Raw genomic sequence first — 17241 nt, 5'->3', positions numbered from 1 at the left:
CCTTGCTGGGATTCATGTGCAGGGTCTTCCCCTGAGAAACTGAAGTATGTCTGCCCTGAAGACTGCTGGTGTAGGTGCCAGGCATAGGACTGGACGAGGCTGAGAATTGGTATAACTGTAGCTTGGTAATACAGAGCTCAGGGCAGGCTGAAGTTCTTTCTCAGAATCTGGGTTGAATACTTAGGCAGTAAGTTCAGGCTGAACTATGCCCAGCCACAGTTTGATAGCCAAGTATCTTAAAGCTAGCTCTCAGTTTGTGCTTATGGAGTCCCGAGACTTATATATATGTCCTATATTAATATACATGTCCTATACGTGGGACTTTTTTGTACAGGCATACCCAAGGTAGAGGTCTACTTCAAACTGGTGGAAAACGTCTTCAACATCAAAGGAAATAGCTAGGGCTCCTTGAGCAGGTGCTGCAGCACAGGGGGACTGGACGTGGACAGCGAAAGCAGTGGTGCTGTGTGCACCTTGAGTGCATTTGGAGGGGCGTATGTCAGACTAGCGCTACTCTGGTCAGGGCATCTTTCAGTTTAGTTTCAGATTTCAGGAATCCAATCTGTGCAACCTAACAGAGCTCCAGGACATGAACCAAAAGCCTGTGAGTGAGAATAACCAAAAGATTCCCTTTGAAAGCTCACTTCTGGTCTGAACTAGATGCTAAGATAGGTGGATCCATGCACCTAAAGAAATGCATTGCCCTGAGCATGGTTTTGGTCCCTTGTATTTAGTCCTCCCAATGCACCCCTGTCTGCCAGACACCTCCCTGTCTGAGCACAGGGAAGTGTGAGAAAAGGACAAGCTCAACAGCCACAAATTGCTGTTGCTAAGGTGACAAGAGGGGCTTCTGGCTACCAGGTTTGTTTACTAGATACTCTGATATGGTGATTGTCCTTTATTAAGTGAAACAGTAAATACCATACTTTACTGTTCAGTTTCTCTTAAAAAAAGAGGATTCTGTAAAGATTAACTTCACAGTGGAAAGTTTTCCTCCGAGCAAGACCTTTCCCTTTGGAAAGGAGCAAGGGTTAGCTGTAACATGAAATATGACAAATTGTTCAGAAGTAAATGTTCCCAAGACTGATATAATCACCTGTCTTCATACCTTTATTTCCTTTCACAGAGCCATGTTTGACTATGACAAGAGCAAAGACAGTGGCCTCCCAAGCCAAGGACTCAGTTTCAAGTATGGAGACATCCTTCACGTCATCAACGCCTCGGACGATGAATGGTGGCAGGCGAGGAGGGTCACTCTGGAGGGAGACAGTGAGGAGATGGGAGTTATACCCAGCAAGAGGAGGTGAGTGCTGCTTCCTCCTTCCTACCTCCTTGGCCATGGTGTTAAAATATTCCATTTTATTCCAAAGACAGGGTGCACCAATCTGCTGAAAAAATGGGGGAAGTAGAGGAAAATCCCACAGTTATTATTTCAAGAGTTGGAAGATATGATTTTTGCTGGGACATTTAAAGAGCTCAGGCTGTTTAACTGCACTGAAAAGAAACTCAAAAGGTGACTCAATTACAGTGGATTAGTAACTTCACAAAGAAAGGGGGAAGGGGGAGAGAGCACCATCTACTAAAGAGCTTCAGCAGAAAAAGGAATAACCAGAAACCAAGTCTGGGAATTAGGTCTGAATTTGAAGTAGAGCACATGTTTTAATGTCAGGGTGATTAGCCATTGCATCAAACTGCTGAGGGATGTAATGAATGTCTTGACATTTTCAAATCAAGACTGTATGTCTTTCTTTTGAGAGAGTAATAGAATTAAACTTTTCAGCCTGTGTGATGTAAAAAATTACACTAAATTATATAATGGTTCTCTTTGGCTTCAAAATCTGTTAATTTAATCTCTGCCTGCCTGGAAACTGATGGATCATCAATATCACAGTAAATTTTTCATATAATGTAAATGAAGGAACTTTCATCCACTCTCCAAGCAAATCTGAGTCTTTGTTCAGCTGTGATGGATCCATGCTGACTGACAGAGAGAGAACAGACATCTGAATCTCTCTCATTGTTTGTATTGTTTACTCTGTCTAGGTACTTTTGTAAAATTGGCCACAAGTCTCTGATAGTATCAGAACTACCACACAAATCAGTACTATTTTCTGCCTCTGTTGATAGTTGCTATAGAAAGGTCAAGAACTGAAAGGGTGGGAGGAAAATTAAATCTGTCAAACCACATTACATTTCTCTCTTGCAGCAATGCTCCCATACTGCATATAAACTTTCTATTCCTAGCTATTTCAGCTTTAGCATTAATATAAAAATGATCATGCCCATTTTTTATAGTGGGGAAATGGGACGTTTGATGCTCTATAGAGCACCTGCTGCTGTTTCAAGAGAGTTGGCCCAGGTGCTAATAGAGCTCATGGTACTCCTTGTTCTAAATCACGTAAAAGTAAACTGAAAGGCCATCAAATACCTTGTTGACACGAGCCCTGCAGGGACCTTATTTTCTCTAATCATGACCATGTTTGAATAGCAACCACACCAGGATTTTCAGAGAAAAGCAATTTTGGAGCTGTATAATAGATAGAAAGAAAAACTACATTATAATTTTTAAGATGGGAAAAATGTGCTCATTAAACAGATTTAGTCTCTAGATATTGAAAAAGGAATACTTGCCTACTATTAATTGCTACAGTAAATACTGTTGTAGTGACGTGATTGGATCACGCATGGGAAAAGAGGAAAGTCTATTCAGTTCTGTCTGAGGGAAGTATGTGCACAAAGCTCACTCGCAGTGTGGTGCGTACTATGAAAAGCTACAAAAAGCTGTCATACATACAAACAACTACGGGGGACAAAAGGGCAAAGCAAAGCACCTGATTAAGATGTGGAGTTGTATCTTCTGTAAGGTGGAGAGGATGTAAGTGCCTAAAGCTTATTGGGTTACCTGCACAGTGATGTTTTCAAGGACAAAAGATAGAGGCTCTCTAGTCAAGGTCAGACATATGATACTGCCTAGTAGAAGATGTGGCTTAGGAAACATTGGGAGAAAACAGAAAAAAAAGAAAAAAAAAAAAGAAAAAAGAGGCAAGATAAAAATAGGTTGGTTAGAGTCTAAAAATAAGAGTCTTGAATTTGAAAAGATGCAGGTGTGGTTACCGTGCTCTCCACTTGTCATCCTGATTTTTCACTAGTGAATCTGAGAGGTCTGGAAAAATCAATGGCATCTGATTTTCTGTCTGCATTAATGTAATGATGCAATACACCTGAGCTGGGGTGGGGGAGGTCGCTATTATTTCATAAAAGGTTTCAGTTGTACAAGGTTATTTTTTCCAATGCACTAAAAAGTGAGTATTATTTCCTTTCTGTGGGTTCTGTATGATCCCTCAGAGCCAGTGAGACTGATGTGCTCTTGCCAGCATCTTCTATGGTCATTTACACCACCCAAGGGGAGGATGAGCAATCAGTGCATACAGGGCTGAGCTACAGAGAATAAAGTTCATCATACTTGCCCGAATGTACTAATTCAGAGTTGAATTTCCTCTGCAGGTGTGGATTATTGACTATGAGAGGCTTGATCTAAAACAGAGTAGTCCTGGGATACATTTGACCAAATGTAGGCAGCTACAGCATGGAAATCTTCATCCAGGATGCTATATCTCTTATAGTTTATATGGGACTATTTCTATATATATTTTTGCACCTTGGGTCAGGGAGAGGCTATACAGATCCAGAGATTATTAGTGCCAGGGTGAGTCTCTTAGCTATCTGCTTTACTGCTTTATCTCCTGTCCAGCAACAGCTAATATACGTTTCCTGCATTTTTCATAAGTGAAATCATTATGGAATAGCTCTGAAAGCCAGCGACCACTTCAATTTTATTTTGGTGTGTGTATATATATGTATACAAATATATGTATATATACACACAAAGCCATAACAAGTACATTATATTACTCCTTTAAGGTGCTGTGTAACGGTAATTGCTTTCCAAGTACTTGGTTTTGCATTTTTTTTACATCTTTTTACAGGAGAGCCCTTCACACAGTGACATTTTAGCATGAGCTGATAAGAGAAATTTTGAATGATAAATCAAGACTTCATACTCTTTTTCTCCTCTACGATATATGTGATATACCAGAAGAAATCATAATTTATAGTTATAGGGGAGCTGCCACTCATTATTCTCTCCAGGATGTTGGATACATTACCAGACTTTACCTTGTAGTGATTCAGTAGAGTTTGAAAGCTATTTGTCATTAGATTTCGGTGCTGCTGCCAATGTGTGGACTTGTTGCCTTGTTGATTGTTAAATTGTAAAGTCAGGCTTTAACAGGGAGTTTTGGAGGGTAGCACTGCAGCTAGAGGAGGATTACTGAGAGAGGCAGCACAAAGAAATGAGGGTGGCCCTGCGTTTCTCCACTGATCTGTGCAAGGACCAAATCTCATGAACCAGTGAGCCAGTGACCTCAGTGGGGATTAACGAAAACTAAATGCTCAGTATCCTGCAGTGCTAACATATATCATTGCAACCCTTTCTACATCTGAAAACAACATTTTGTCCATTTGCCAGTATCTATTTATTGTCTGATTACAGCTGTTTTCTCGACCGTGGGACTGAGTAGCCAGTTGGGTAGAAACGAAATATGATGCTATAAAGGTGTTGTGATATTGTATCATATTGATGTTGGGAACAGTAGGACTTTGGCATAAGAGGCTGCAAACCACTTCAGCTGTGGTTTAACAGTTACCAAATAGTTGTTATTATATAATATTAATGAATGAATATTGCAGGCCAAATTTCTCTTGGTTGCACACCCACCAAAAAGAATTATCCAAGCTATGTCTAAAGTGAGAGCAGGGCACAGTTATTATGCTGGGCAGGGTCTTCAAGGTGAGGGGACATTACCAGTCCTGTGCCAATGTCTCAGGCAGCCTGTGGTATTATCTGTGCACTATGTTTACGCATGTGAATTGCTCCCCTATCATCAAAAATTACTATTTTATACTAGAATGACCAACAGAATTAGATTTACACTAGGTCTTTGTTACATTTAGATGTCTAGATGTATAGATTTAGATTAGAATTTGTACATATGCTTGGCTTTTGATCACAAGAATTTTTATTTGCCTCATTGTCCTTCCTATTGTCCGGATAAACAAAACAAATTCAGCTTCCCGTAAAGGGCAATAGCAAGCTGAGCAGCCTGTGTCTAAGGTTCCCTTCCCATGGAAACATTCACATTAGTTAAAACGAATCTACAAAAAGCGTGAAACCAATGTGCGTAAGTTAAGGTGTATCAAATTCCTAGACAGATGCTCTAATTCAGTAGTAAAGAGATTTTCATTTGCTGTAGCATTGATTTTACAACTCCAGTTCTTTTCACTTTTTCTTTGCTGAGTCTCTGTACACAGAAAAGCTCCTACATTGCAAGCCCCACACCACAGCAACCTCCCACTTCATGAATGTCAAGCTTCAGTATTTGCTATGACGTGTGTATATCTGCTTGACTTGGGTCTGTAGGTCCGAAAGTAATTTAGTCTGCGATTTCACACAGATTGCCCCAGAATGGCCAAGTGTAAATTCGCACCACTTTTACTGCTGCTCCCACTGTAGCCAACGAAGATTTGGTCCTAAAACACTAAAATATTTACACTAATCTTTCTGTTGTCTTTAAGATGTGCAGCCACAAAACTGCTCTCAGACTGGACATCACTCTAAGATATCCATTTTCGGGTAGTTTAAGTACATCTGACTGCAAAATGTTATGCAACTTGTATCTCTGTTATTACCAGCTGAAGGTGTATGATGGTACCAGCCTGATATTTGTGTCCTCAAATAGGCAACATTCTCCCCACAAATACATGTAACCATGCTCTCCTTGCAGACCAAAATGGGGGGAAAAGTACATGAAAAACCAATGTTTCACAAACATTTAAAGACAAGGAACAAGAGGTTTTCCCAGCACAGAAGTCCCTGTGGGCAAAAAGCCAACTTAAATTTGTTATTCTGCTCAGCTTGGCAGAAGGGCATGTTTATCGACTCAAGTGAGTTTTATTTTTAATGGTTTCCTATAAATTTTCTACCTTTCTAAACATCCCTTAAAATTTTAATCGTTAGATGATAAAACTTTTTAACATGGCATAATCATGTAAGCTTTGTCTAAAATAAGTTACCTGACTATACTTGCTAATCTAATTGGAAAAAATAAATACAGAATAAAATTGATGTGTACATGTATGAATAAACCTCTTCCAGTTCTTTTGCAATGATGGGTAACTTTTATTCTGAAGAAAAACTAACCTTAGCTTTTAAACAGAGTAAGATTGTTCTACAATTTTATGAGAATTCATTTCCTAATGGCATTAGGCCTACACTTTTCATAAAATATTGACCAGGTGCTGAGCTGTTTTCTACAAGCAAGTCACTGAAGGTGGAGAGCTGAACGAGAGCATGTTCTCTCCTACTGAAAAATACATGTTGTGTTGCAAAAATACTGCTTCAGGAATGCTCAAAAATAATTTTGAGAATGGGAATCTATTGGTAAGCTCAGACCTCACATAAACAAGGCTAAGCAGTGCAGAGGATGGAAGCAATAAAAAACTATGGACTGAGTCCACATATTTGGACTACAAATAGTAATACATATTTTCACTTATCTTTCACTTGATGGGCAGGCAAAACAAATATAATGCAGATGACCTGGAGGTGGCGAAGCAAGACAAGAAGAAACATGTTAACAGAGATGTAAAATATAGCAAGGTCTTTCAAGTATCCAGTTTACATTGCATTCTTCTATTTGATAACTCTCCTTACTACAGTTCTCATGCTGTATTTGGAAATAACTCATTCTGCAGAGCACCTCAGTGCCAAATCTGTGCAAATTAGGCTACCGTAGCCATTTTTTTTTCATTCTTGACACTAGTTTGTAATTTGCATCTATATTCTACATCTGTGATGATCACTGTTTTTGAAGATTAAAGCACGTCTCACCTGATATTTTACATCTCTGCTGTAAAGACTGATTAGTGCTTTTAGAAAGGCACTGACAAAATTCCCAGTGGTCCATTAACCCCCAACAATGGAGGATCACAGTTCGTGTCTGGTTGAGTTATGCTTCATTTCTTCTTGTTTGCAGTGCACATGACGAACTGAAAGTCTCATTCTGAAAAATCCCAGAGGCCCATTTTCAATAACAACGTGTGCCCAGAAATGCAAAGGGACATAGGCATTGCAGTGCCGTGGGTGCTGCATCACAGTAGTAAGTTCCTCAGAAGAGGAGTCAGAAGAGAACAGCATCCCAAAGAACTGAGGTCTTGAACTTGCTAGTGAGGAAACACTGAAGGCTGAGGTGTATTTTCAATGTACCTCTCCACTCTTTTAGCTATGCATGGGAAGAGGAGAATGAGTCCTGACCATTATTTTAAAAAGGGTCGTGAGGTGTCTACTACCAAGAAAGGTTTCAAGAGAAAATGAGTATACAGGATATACTCCAACTGTCCAAGATCTCAGATGGTCTTAGAACATTTCCCTGTACACAGCAGTATTTCTGCAGGGAGCTACACTTGGAGAGCATGTGGAAAGCTGGAGGTGAAATCCCCATCAGTTGTGCTAGGCGATGCTGTCTCCACGTGGGACTCAGAGCATTTCAGCTCCCAAGTCACATTTGAATGCTGGATGTAGGTGTCTGAACATTTCTTGAAATCTCATTGAGTTGCAGTGACCCCGAGGCACTTTTAAAAACGGGACTTGAGCCATCAGGTAGTTTTGGAAATCATATCTGTGCTTTCCTCTATCCCTTAGGCATAGCTCTGTCAAGAAGTTATAAAATTAGAAAAGGGCATGGGAGCAATGTTTATATCAGGCAAGTCAGGGTTGCAAATGTGGGCCTCTGCAAATCTGGCAGATGGGAATCCTCCCCCTTCACTTTAGTTTTTGCACAAACCCCCATAATCCTGCTTTGTGCAGCAGTAGTGAATGAAAAATGGATACAGTTTGAAGTGAAACATTTCTTCCTTTGAAAGCAATTTCCTCAGCTGATTGATCAAAATTTTGTCTGAGGGATGATAGGTTTGCTGTCAGCTAAAGCAATGTAAGGAATTTACACTCGTATGCTATTTAGGATTTACAATGTCAGCTGCTGCAAAAAAACCCTTTGTGCCTAAACTCCCTTTTTCTTGGGGGAAAAAAGGGAGTCAAGTTTATTTTTCCTCAAACACAGCAATTACAAACCTGAAGACTCAAAAAAAGTGCTCAAAGTGCTTGCATTAGTGTTCCTTTAAAAATGCATTTGCTAAGAGCTGGATCAATGGTGCTAAAAGAACTGATATTCCATACTTTTTATCTCCCTCATTTTAGTTCCCTTTTTAGCTCTGTCTATGGCAAAAGTGTCCTGCTAGCTCGAATGAGAAATTATGGGAACATCTTAGTTCACTGCAGTCCTGCCCTCTGACCACCTCAACAAAGACTAAAACTTCGGAGAACCAAGCTAAATTCTAAGAGAGTTCTCCAGAGCGTGTAAAAACCAAAGCTTTTCAGACATTCAGATACTGGGTTGATTCCTTCAGGAAAAAGAGAGGTATACTCCTGATACCAGAGCAACCCCCTGCCCCATTTCAAGTCCCAGACCCAATCACGAAGGCAGTAGAGCACCTGAGCTGAAGTGCTTTAAGAGTATGTTCTAAACTAGGAAAAACTATTCATTTTATCCTAGCCTTTCTCTGACAGCTAACCCATTTCATTGACACTTCGGGCAGCAACAGTAATGTAATCACCCTGAGACACATGAAATTTCAGCTTGGAAGTTTACAGTTCAGCTGAACTATAAGTAACCACGGACAGTTTTATTGTGGAAAGTGTCAGGAAAATTGTAATGGGAGGCAACACTGTGCTATCTTTAATACAGCCCCAGATTATGAAATGTTTGTAATATTCAGCGGGCATGCTGAGCATGTACGAACGTCGTTGGTATGTTTGTCTGGAGGATTAATAGCACTTAATGACATTATTTCTATACTTCTCAAAGCAATGCAGAATATTTCTGCAGCTCCTCATCTGTCTGCTATGCCTGTAGAAAGCAGCGATGCCTCCACGGCTGCTAATGCAATTATGATGAATTTCATAAATAAGATCCACTCTTCAGGGTTAATTTCCAAATTTCTTTATGCAGTGAATAAGAAATGAAGTTAAAAGTAGATGTTTTAGGAAGTTAGACAGGACTGGAATGAGTTTAAATGTTAACACAGATTAATAAGTAGAATACTGTGTTCATTTGAGCTAATTATTTTCTCAGAAGGCATCCATCTTATTTAGGCAATTACACAGCCTCAAGTCTTCATTCCTTACCGATACTATCAAGGGACTTCATCTGCTAGTTTAGATTTAAAACTGTTCATGTGTTTTTAATAACATAGATTTAATTTGAAAGCTGTATTTGAGCTGTTTCCATGTGAATATTCCACACTTACAGAGAAAGGCATTTATTCTAAATTTGAACTGTAACTATAGTAACCAGCATTCACTGTGTTTCAGTAGGAAATACATAAGCCCACTCAGACAGAAGGAAACATGTTGTGTTAATTATCACTCTATCAAAAGACTAGAGTTTGTATTTTAAAAAAAATAATTATCAGAAACTAGGTGTTCTTACTATCCAGACTTAGAAACCAAGAGATTTGCAGGAATGTATTCTAATGTCATTTGTGGGAAACTGTGAAAGTTAGGAAAAGGGTCATATCTGGACCAATTTGGAGGATATAATAAACCTCACTTTTTTCCCAGCTATTTATTGTCTAATAAAAATACAATGTTGAGCTCTCATAAGCTAGCTTTGCAGGATTCAACTTTGATTTCCTAGAGCAATTCCTAATCTTAGACAAATAGAGTTACTGCTTCAATTATAGGTAGATGATCTGATTTTTTTGCTTGGGCCAGTAGATGATAGATTCTGTAGATGATTTTGCAAAGGTAGTAAATGCCACTTTTACAGTAATGACCATATTAGTCAAGGTGAGTAAGGACAATAATAGCTTCCTCCTTTCTCTAGAATTCTCTCTCTGCACCTGTTTTATTGGGGGCTGATTTTGTTTAGGGGAGAGCTCACCCCTTAGATATTTTTTGTTTTAATTTCTAGCATTAGTTTTTAAGCATACTGTGTTAAAAGTTTAAATATACAGCATATGTAAATCTTGTAGTAATGGTGAACTTTCCAAATATACTAAGGGTATATAGTTTTCCACAGGTAAAATATTTACTGCATATATTTCAGTATGCTAATGGATTTAAAGTTTTACTAACATGTTTTTTAAATAATGCTCATTCATTGAATAATGGAAATTCAGGATATTGATCCATAATATTTAGGAACAGAAACACTGAATTATCTAGTGCGATGTCCTTTATAAATGCCTTGTGTGTCTCTTTTTCCCTCTATTCTGAGGACTGTAACTTGTGTTTCTCCAGTCTTGATTCTAAGATATGAATGGATCGAGATGCCACACATTCCTCTTCTATATTATTTTGGTAACTACGCATATTAAGCATTAAAAAGTAAAACTGTCTGTGTTTTCTTTAGAATTAATTTGTCAGACATCAGCTTGTTGCCAGTGATTTTGATATGTGTTTCTCTCCCAAAGAGAATTTTTTAGATCTCAGTATTTTCTCACTCTGAAGGCATTGCATATACAATATAACAACTCCTCTCTCAAGCTGTGTTTATTGAAGCTATGGATATCAGGACCAAATAACTTGTGAGGCTTTTCATTGGAACATTTCAACTTTAAATATACGAATATCAAAACTGTACAGACTAAGCCAAGTTTTGGGTCATACCACACTGCAGTTTGGGCTCTCGGGTCCCAGGAGGTGGGCTCACAGGGGCTGTGTGCTCTGGTTTTTCAGCTCAGATCAGGACTGAGCTTTCAAAGCAAATGTCCTTTTTGCCCTCCCTTTCAGCACTTTGATTCATCTCGTGTGACAGTCTTCTTGGTGAACGTGTACTAGATTCATTTGTATTAAACTGATCTTGAAGATGAGCTCACCCAAAGCATCCACCTGCTAATGGGTGGCCAGTTCATGAGGCCAGACTAGAACTAGCCCAAAGAAAAACCCCTGAAATGTATAGTTTGTGTCCTCTCCTGTTTGGCCACGCTATTTGGTAATGTGAACCTGCCCATCTTTGTTTTCAGAACTCACCCACTCGCAATGAGGTCTTCACTGAAATGAGTCAGAAAAACAAATCCTTTTCATTCTATCTGCTTGCAGATGTTGGTGGAGAGCATGGTTTAAATAAGACCACCTACCCAATTCACAGCGTTTTAGAGTAGCCGAAAATAGCTCTTCTGCCCCTGAGCATTTGTACATCTCCTCAGCAATGCTCTTTTTGGCAAAACTGTGTAGTTTTAAGTAATCAAAGCCTCGAGAAAGTTTCTCTGCGCTTGAATATTGTAACAAATAGCATGCCCCCATCTTTCAGAAGACAAATTTGAAATTCATTTGTAAATAAGGTTTTTAAAACAAGAAAAACTTTCCAGTGATAGCATATTCAAAATTACTTCAGTTGAGCTGAGGGCAAGACCCTTAAAAATCTGTTCTATTGTAAAGTCAGTATTGCAGAACCTAAGATTTAAACAGTGTTCATGTGCAAAGGGCTCTGCAAAGCTATGGGCAGACCATCTGCGTGTGCGTGGTCCATGTTGGCTTATGGATTTGAGGCAATTTGAGAAAACTTAAAATACCTAACACATTTGTTAAGGATTACCCAATAACACATTGGCCCCTGGAAATCTAGGTACCTTCCTCAAACTCAGGTTAGTAAGAAATTCTCTGTTTTTCTTTGAGATTCAAGGCAAAGGTTGCTCTGAAGCATAAGAAAAAGGAGCTTCCCCTTCTCCTCTTCTGGTCTGCTCCAGCCAAACAAGCTGCTGGATCATTTCTGTCAGCTGATTAACTCTTTAAAACCATTACAACCTATTCACTTTTATTACTCGGTTAGTTTTCTGCTGTGGAGAAGGCAGCCGTGAGGGGCATTGCTGGGAGCAATGGGAAATGGGGCAGTGGTGGGGAAAAGGAGCAAGACTCTCCTTTCCAACAACTGCAATTTCTTACATCTTCTCAACCCATCAGGTGAAACTTCATCCTTTTTACTTCGCATTTGCCATGAGCTTAGAGACCATTCACCACCGCTGTGTGTCACATGCTGTTTTGTAAGGCATTTTGTGCTAATTTTGAAGTATTTTAAGGTATTTTTTAAGCAGTTCATGACTCTGAAACCATGGGGTTTTTTTTTAAATAGATTCAGAAATGGTGGGATTCATTTTACCTTATTTGGGTGATCTAAAAGTTCATCATTTATGTAAGCTAGGGAATCAAAGTTCCCTCTATAGGAAGATAAAAAGGTGCCTGCACAGAGAGAAATTTATTCCATGGTAAAGTGCACATCTGAAAGCACCGAGGTGAACAGCTTATTCTCTCTCTGTCCTTGTTTCATTCCTCTGACCACAGAAGAACTCTTAAATGTTGCCTGATTTTTGGACAGCTTAAATTGGAGAGGGTAGATCTGTCCTTAACATGCTTTTACCACACTCCCATGTGTATTGGGAGGGAGTGCTGTTCTGCTGGTGTAGGACCACCAAGGCTCCTTGAATCCAGTCCTGTGTTTGCCAGAAAACTGCTGCTTGGCTGAGGAAGTGAGCTGATGTCTCTCTCTTTCCAATTTATAACATTTGCTTTAAATGCTCACTTTATGCATAATAAGCCACCAATTGTCTTGGGAGATCAGATATTGAACATATCGTACAAAACGCTGCTATAATCAACTTGTGTTTCTTTATTTGTGTTTTCTTTTCCCCAGAGTTGAAAGAAAGGAGCGTGCACGTTTGAAGACGGTGAAATTCAATGCAAAGCCTGGTGTAATTGATGCAAAAGGGGTACGTAAATAGTGAAACCTTTTGAAATTGCATTTTGTAATTGTTTTATATGTTTCAGAGTAGAGAAAACTTTAGCAACATAAGGAACATTTAGATTGTTGCAACCAAGACCTGAAGTATAGTGAAATATAGACAGGAGTATAGCATGATATAATCTTCTAAATAATTAAATATTCTTTTTATAATAATACTGACTGACAGTGCATCCTAATTGGAAGATACTAAGAAAATGAAGAGTACTCTTTGATAGCTGCGATTGTAGTTAAATGATGGCTAGAGAAGAAAAGACGTTAAAAACCAATGCGGATGGATAACTGTTTAATGAAATAGGGCAAGAAAGGTAAATACCCTGCCTTCAAAAGGTGTTAAATCTCAAACAAAAAGTTGAAAGTTAGAGTCACAGATGCAAAATGTAGGTTTCGGATGTTCTGCTTTGACAGTTGTGACAGACATTGAACACAGGTGTGTTTCACAGCAGGCACTACGGGCCAGCCAACACAACACATGCAAGCTCCCTTCCACCAGCGCTATCTGGACAGAACAGCCTTCCTGCTGTTACCGCTCTGCAGCATCGCTTTACTGTGCCCAACAGTCAACAGTTTTCACTAGCCTGATGTCTACTGTCCTGTACGTTGCCGTCTGGCTGGCAAGAGTTATAGCATGAGAAATGCCCACAGTCCTGGCTGTTGAGGTATATTTTTCTGCTGAAGTGTAGCTTGCATTTGTAGCAGTAGTAAATACTTGACATTACATTTGCAGGGATTTATTTTTGAAAACAGTCTATTTGGCATACATGGGATTTACAACTGAGGGCTTCTGTGAGCAAACCAAGAGACAGAGCTTCAGAAACCATCAGTAAAAAGTCCTGTTTGGCTGCAGGAAACACAGGGTGATGAGAGGACACAGTCGTAGGTAGGTAGGTGCTAGCAAGGGACAAAACCAAGGGGTTCAGCAGGTCCCTTCCAGACCTGCTGTTCCTGTGGTCCTCTGCCTAGTTTGAAATTCTCATTCTTAATCTCTTCTTGCTTCATTTCCCTCTGTAATGGGAATAATAATACTTTTTATCCCCGTTTATTCTGTCCTTTCACTTGGACTGTAACAGATTAGCAGGGTAAGAAGTTCTTCTTGCCATGAACATGTAGTTCCTAGTGCAGTGTGTCCCAAGCCTCTACATGTCAGCAAGATAATATTTCAGACTTGCAAATACTTCCCTGTTACTGCTCTACAGAACAGTTCCTGAGTTCAATGCAAATGCAGAATAATTGCACTGACTGAAACCAGTTTTCCAGATTTATAAGGTACGTGGAATCAGAGTTCAGCCTCTGCACATTATTTGCACATGCAGATAACTTGGTATAAAATATATAACAAACTGCATTGTGAAAGGCCTTATTCATCTCATTGCATTTCTTCAGGAGTCAGAACTCCATTTTTTAGTTTGAAATGACCACTCTCTGCAACCCTGTAAATTAATGTTGTCATTTATTTTGGGAGATAATAAGCTTTATATCGCCAACGAAATCACTTGTTAAATGTCTATTTCCTGTATATAATCAAAGCCTCAGGGGAATAATTCATTCATATAACTAATGGTCTTTATTCAAGTGAGTCTGTCAAGAATTTAATTACCTCTTGATTCCCCGAATTGTTTTTCCATTTTTGTCATCAGTGTAACATTAATCTTCCAGCCACTCACATCAATCTTTGTTTCAGTGTTTAAGAAATTGCATAATTGCAGACCAAGACCGTTGTACCCTTTTGGGAGCACACTTTCTATTGTTAGTATTTGCTAAAATTTGCTTTTGTCTATTAAAAAAAAAAAAATCCCACAATTTCAGGGCTTGTGTTTGAAAGAGCATAAAGGGGAAAAGTGTTCACTGTTAAATTATGCATCAACATGTAAAATGAGGTGTTTGAGTACATGAATATGTATGTGCATTTTATGGATCAGCATTTCCATTTCATAGAATCATAGAATCACAGAATCATAGAATCATTAAGGTTGGAAAAGACCTCTAAGATCATCGAGTCCAACCGTCAACCCAACACCACCATGCCCACTAAACCATGACCCTAAGGGCCTCATCTACACGTCTTTTAAATACCTCCAGGGATGGGGACTCCACCACTTCCCTGGGCAGCCGGTTCCAATGTTTAACCACTTGTTAAACCATTTAGTCTTTCAGTGTTCAAAAAGAAGTGGTGTAAGCTGTCTAACAGTGCATGCTTTACTTTTTTGTCTGGAGGAAATTCAGTCCAGATAAACAGGGCTGCATTAAGCCCAGGAGAACGCTTCTGTTTGGAAATCAAGCTAAAATTCAAGATAAAAATCAGGCTTATGTGTGTCTGTTGCACCTTTGTGCTCATACATTCATGACCATGTGGGCAAGTGGTACTATCTTCATTTACTCTAAAGATGAAATTGGGAGAATAACATTTCATGTGATACTTCTAAATTTGGCCAGGAGATGTGCATGGAAGCATTTTGTAACAAAATCTAACTGAATACAGAGAACGCTTGGGGTTTTTTGCACAGGTAAAATGTATATCCTGTTGTGATTTTACTTGAAGCATCTTGCTGGCCCCGATTCCTTTCCTCCCCTGTAGAAGCAATGTTTAAGACCTACTAAGCTACAGTGTTTTAAATGTTTTACAAGATAGTGCCAAAACTTCTTTGAGATAACTTTTCTCTGTGATATTAAAATATGAACTGTCTAGCTATTCTACAAGTTTTGAAAGTCATGCATTTTCAGCTATTTATGCCTCATTTTTAATCCCAAACCCAGAGACAAGATGCAAAGAAAGTATTACAGATGGTGTGACATTTGTAGCCGATGAGCTTCTTGTGTCTCACTAAAAGGTGTTTAAGAACACTCAGCAATACAGTTGACAAGCCTGTTAGCAGGGATAGCTAAAGGATAATCTTTTCAAAGGCCCAAAAGTTCCTCTTTTTCAAGCCAAACTTGGGTGCATTACCTCATCTAGAAAATGAGTCCAGCATTTTTTAAAAATGTGATTTAGAATATTTATATCGCTTTTAACTTGTTTCATTGGACTCCTCCAATCCATGGCTTGTGAAATTAAAGTCTACAAAATCAGGAGGGATGCAAAAACAGGGAATGTGAATCACAATTAGGGAGCTCCAGTGAAATCTTCTGGTCTCAAGTTTAAATCAGGCAACGGATAGTACCTTTCCGTGCAATGCATAATTAAATTCTGATGCTCACTGTTACAGGACGTTGTATAAAAAAATATATAAGTTAAAAAGGAATTAGATAAGTTAGCAAGCAATGGATCCAATAACAACTTTTAACACTTTTGTCATGTAGTTCAGGTCATACTAATTGTTGATTTCAAGAAGCAGGGAGGTTATAAAAGGGGAAGGATCATGTTTCTTCTACATTTTCTTTTAAACATCTGTTATTGGACAACTTCAGAAAAAGCTACTGGGCTAACTGGATCTCTGGTTTAACCCAATAGGGCTACTTTTCTTTCATTTTCTGTTTATTTTGACCGAAAGAAACTTATTTGCTCAGGTTCGGAGACATCATCAGAATCCTAGGTCCTATTAACATTTTTAAAGATATCAAACCAGTTAGAGATGCTAACACCTGTGTAATAAGGAAAAGAATACAAATACTAGTATAAACAGCTTCATTTCACCAAGCAAAGATTGTGCTTCACTTGTGTTGACCAAGTCCAGTCTCTAGCTTCACTCATATAATTGTAGTAATGATCTTCACCAGCTTTTCTAATTTTTACTGAAGGTGGCTGGAGTATCAAACCAACCAGTCCACCCCCCTGGTTCCCTACGGCTGCTCTATGCTACTGCAGCAAAGGGCAGGGTTTCCAGGACACCGCCTACCTTAAAGTTTCAAACATAAAAAAGATAAATGAAGATAAGATAACACAGTTACAATTTCCTAAGCATTTGCTATCTCAGCCTATGGGGCCCACTGGTCTATGGATAATCAATGGAAAACAGAGCAGCCCAAAGGTTTATGTCTGATATTTATGCTGGAGGAAGCTACAGGAGCTATGTGAGCACAAACTTAATTAAAAAGTATGTTTTATGCTATGTTGAACTCCAGATCATACCCCAAGTATTTTCTGGTGCTCACCTTTGTGCCAAAAGGAGCAGAACGTGTTAGTAGCTGTGAGCAGCGTTATGTATCTGCTAAAGCAGCATACTGAACTCTTGGTAATTCCCCCTACCATAGGCTTCAGGCTGAACAAGAGTAACCTTTCCTTTTCTAATCCTAAAACCCACAGTGGTTGAGGGCTTTTCAGATTTTTAGTGAATCAAAAAGAATGTCAAACAATGATGGAAATATTACAGAGGGGAAAGAGATGAGCCAG

At 39.0% G+C, this 17241-nt stretch overlaps 1 protein-coding gene across 23 annotated transcripts in view; it reads left to right on the top strand.

The window, feature by feature from the left end:
- DLG2 (discs large MAGUK scaffold protein 2) overlaps positions 1 to 17241 on the top strand; it is a 1063600-nt gene that overhangs the window by 1002054 nt on the left and 44305 nt on the right. For all 23 annotated transcript variants that reach the window (XM_076328370.1, XM_076328369.1, XM_076328371.1 and 20 more), the window contains 2 exons: positions 1127 to 1303; positions 12807 to 12882. In XM_076328370.1, coding sequence (XP_076184485.1) covers positions 1127 to 1303; positions 12807 to 12882 — 253 coding nt within the window. The remainder of the gene's footprint in view (positions 1 to 1126; positions 1304 to 12806; positions 12883 to 17241) is intronic.

Source organism: Aptenodytes patagonicus, chromosome 1 (assembly GCF_965638725.1).
Source record: "Aptenodytes patagonicus chromosome 1, bAptPat1.pri.cur, whole genome shotgun sequence".
In the NCBI taxonomy this organism is placed as follows: Eukaryota; Metazoa; Chordata; class Aves; order Sphenisciformes; family Spheniscidae; genus Aptenodytes; species Aptenodytes patagonicus.
The sequence above is the reverse complement of the archived record's forward strand: the minus strand, read 5'-3'. Positions and strand labels throughout refer to the sequence as shown.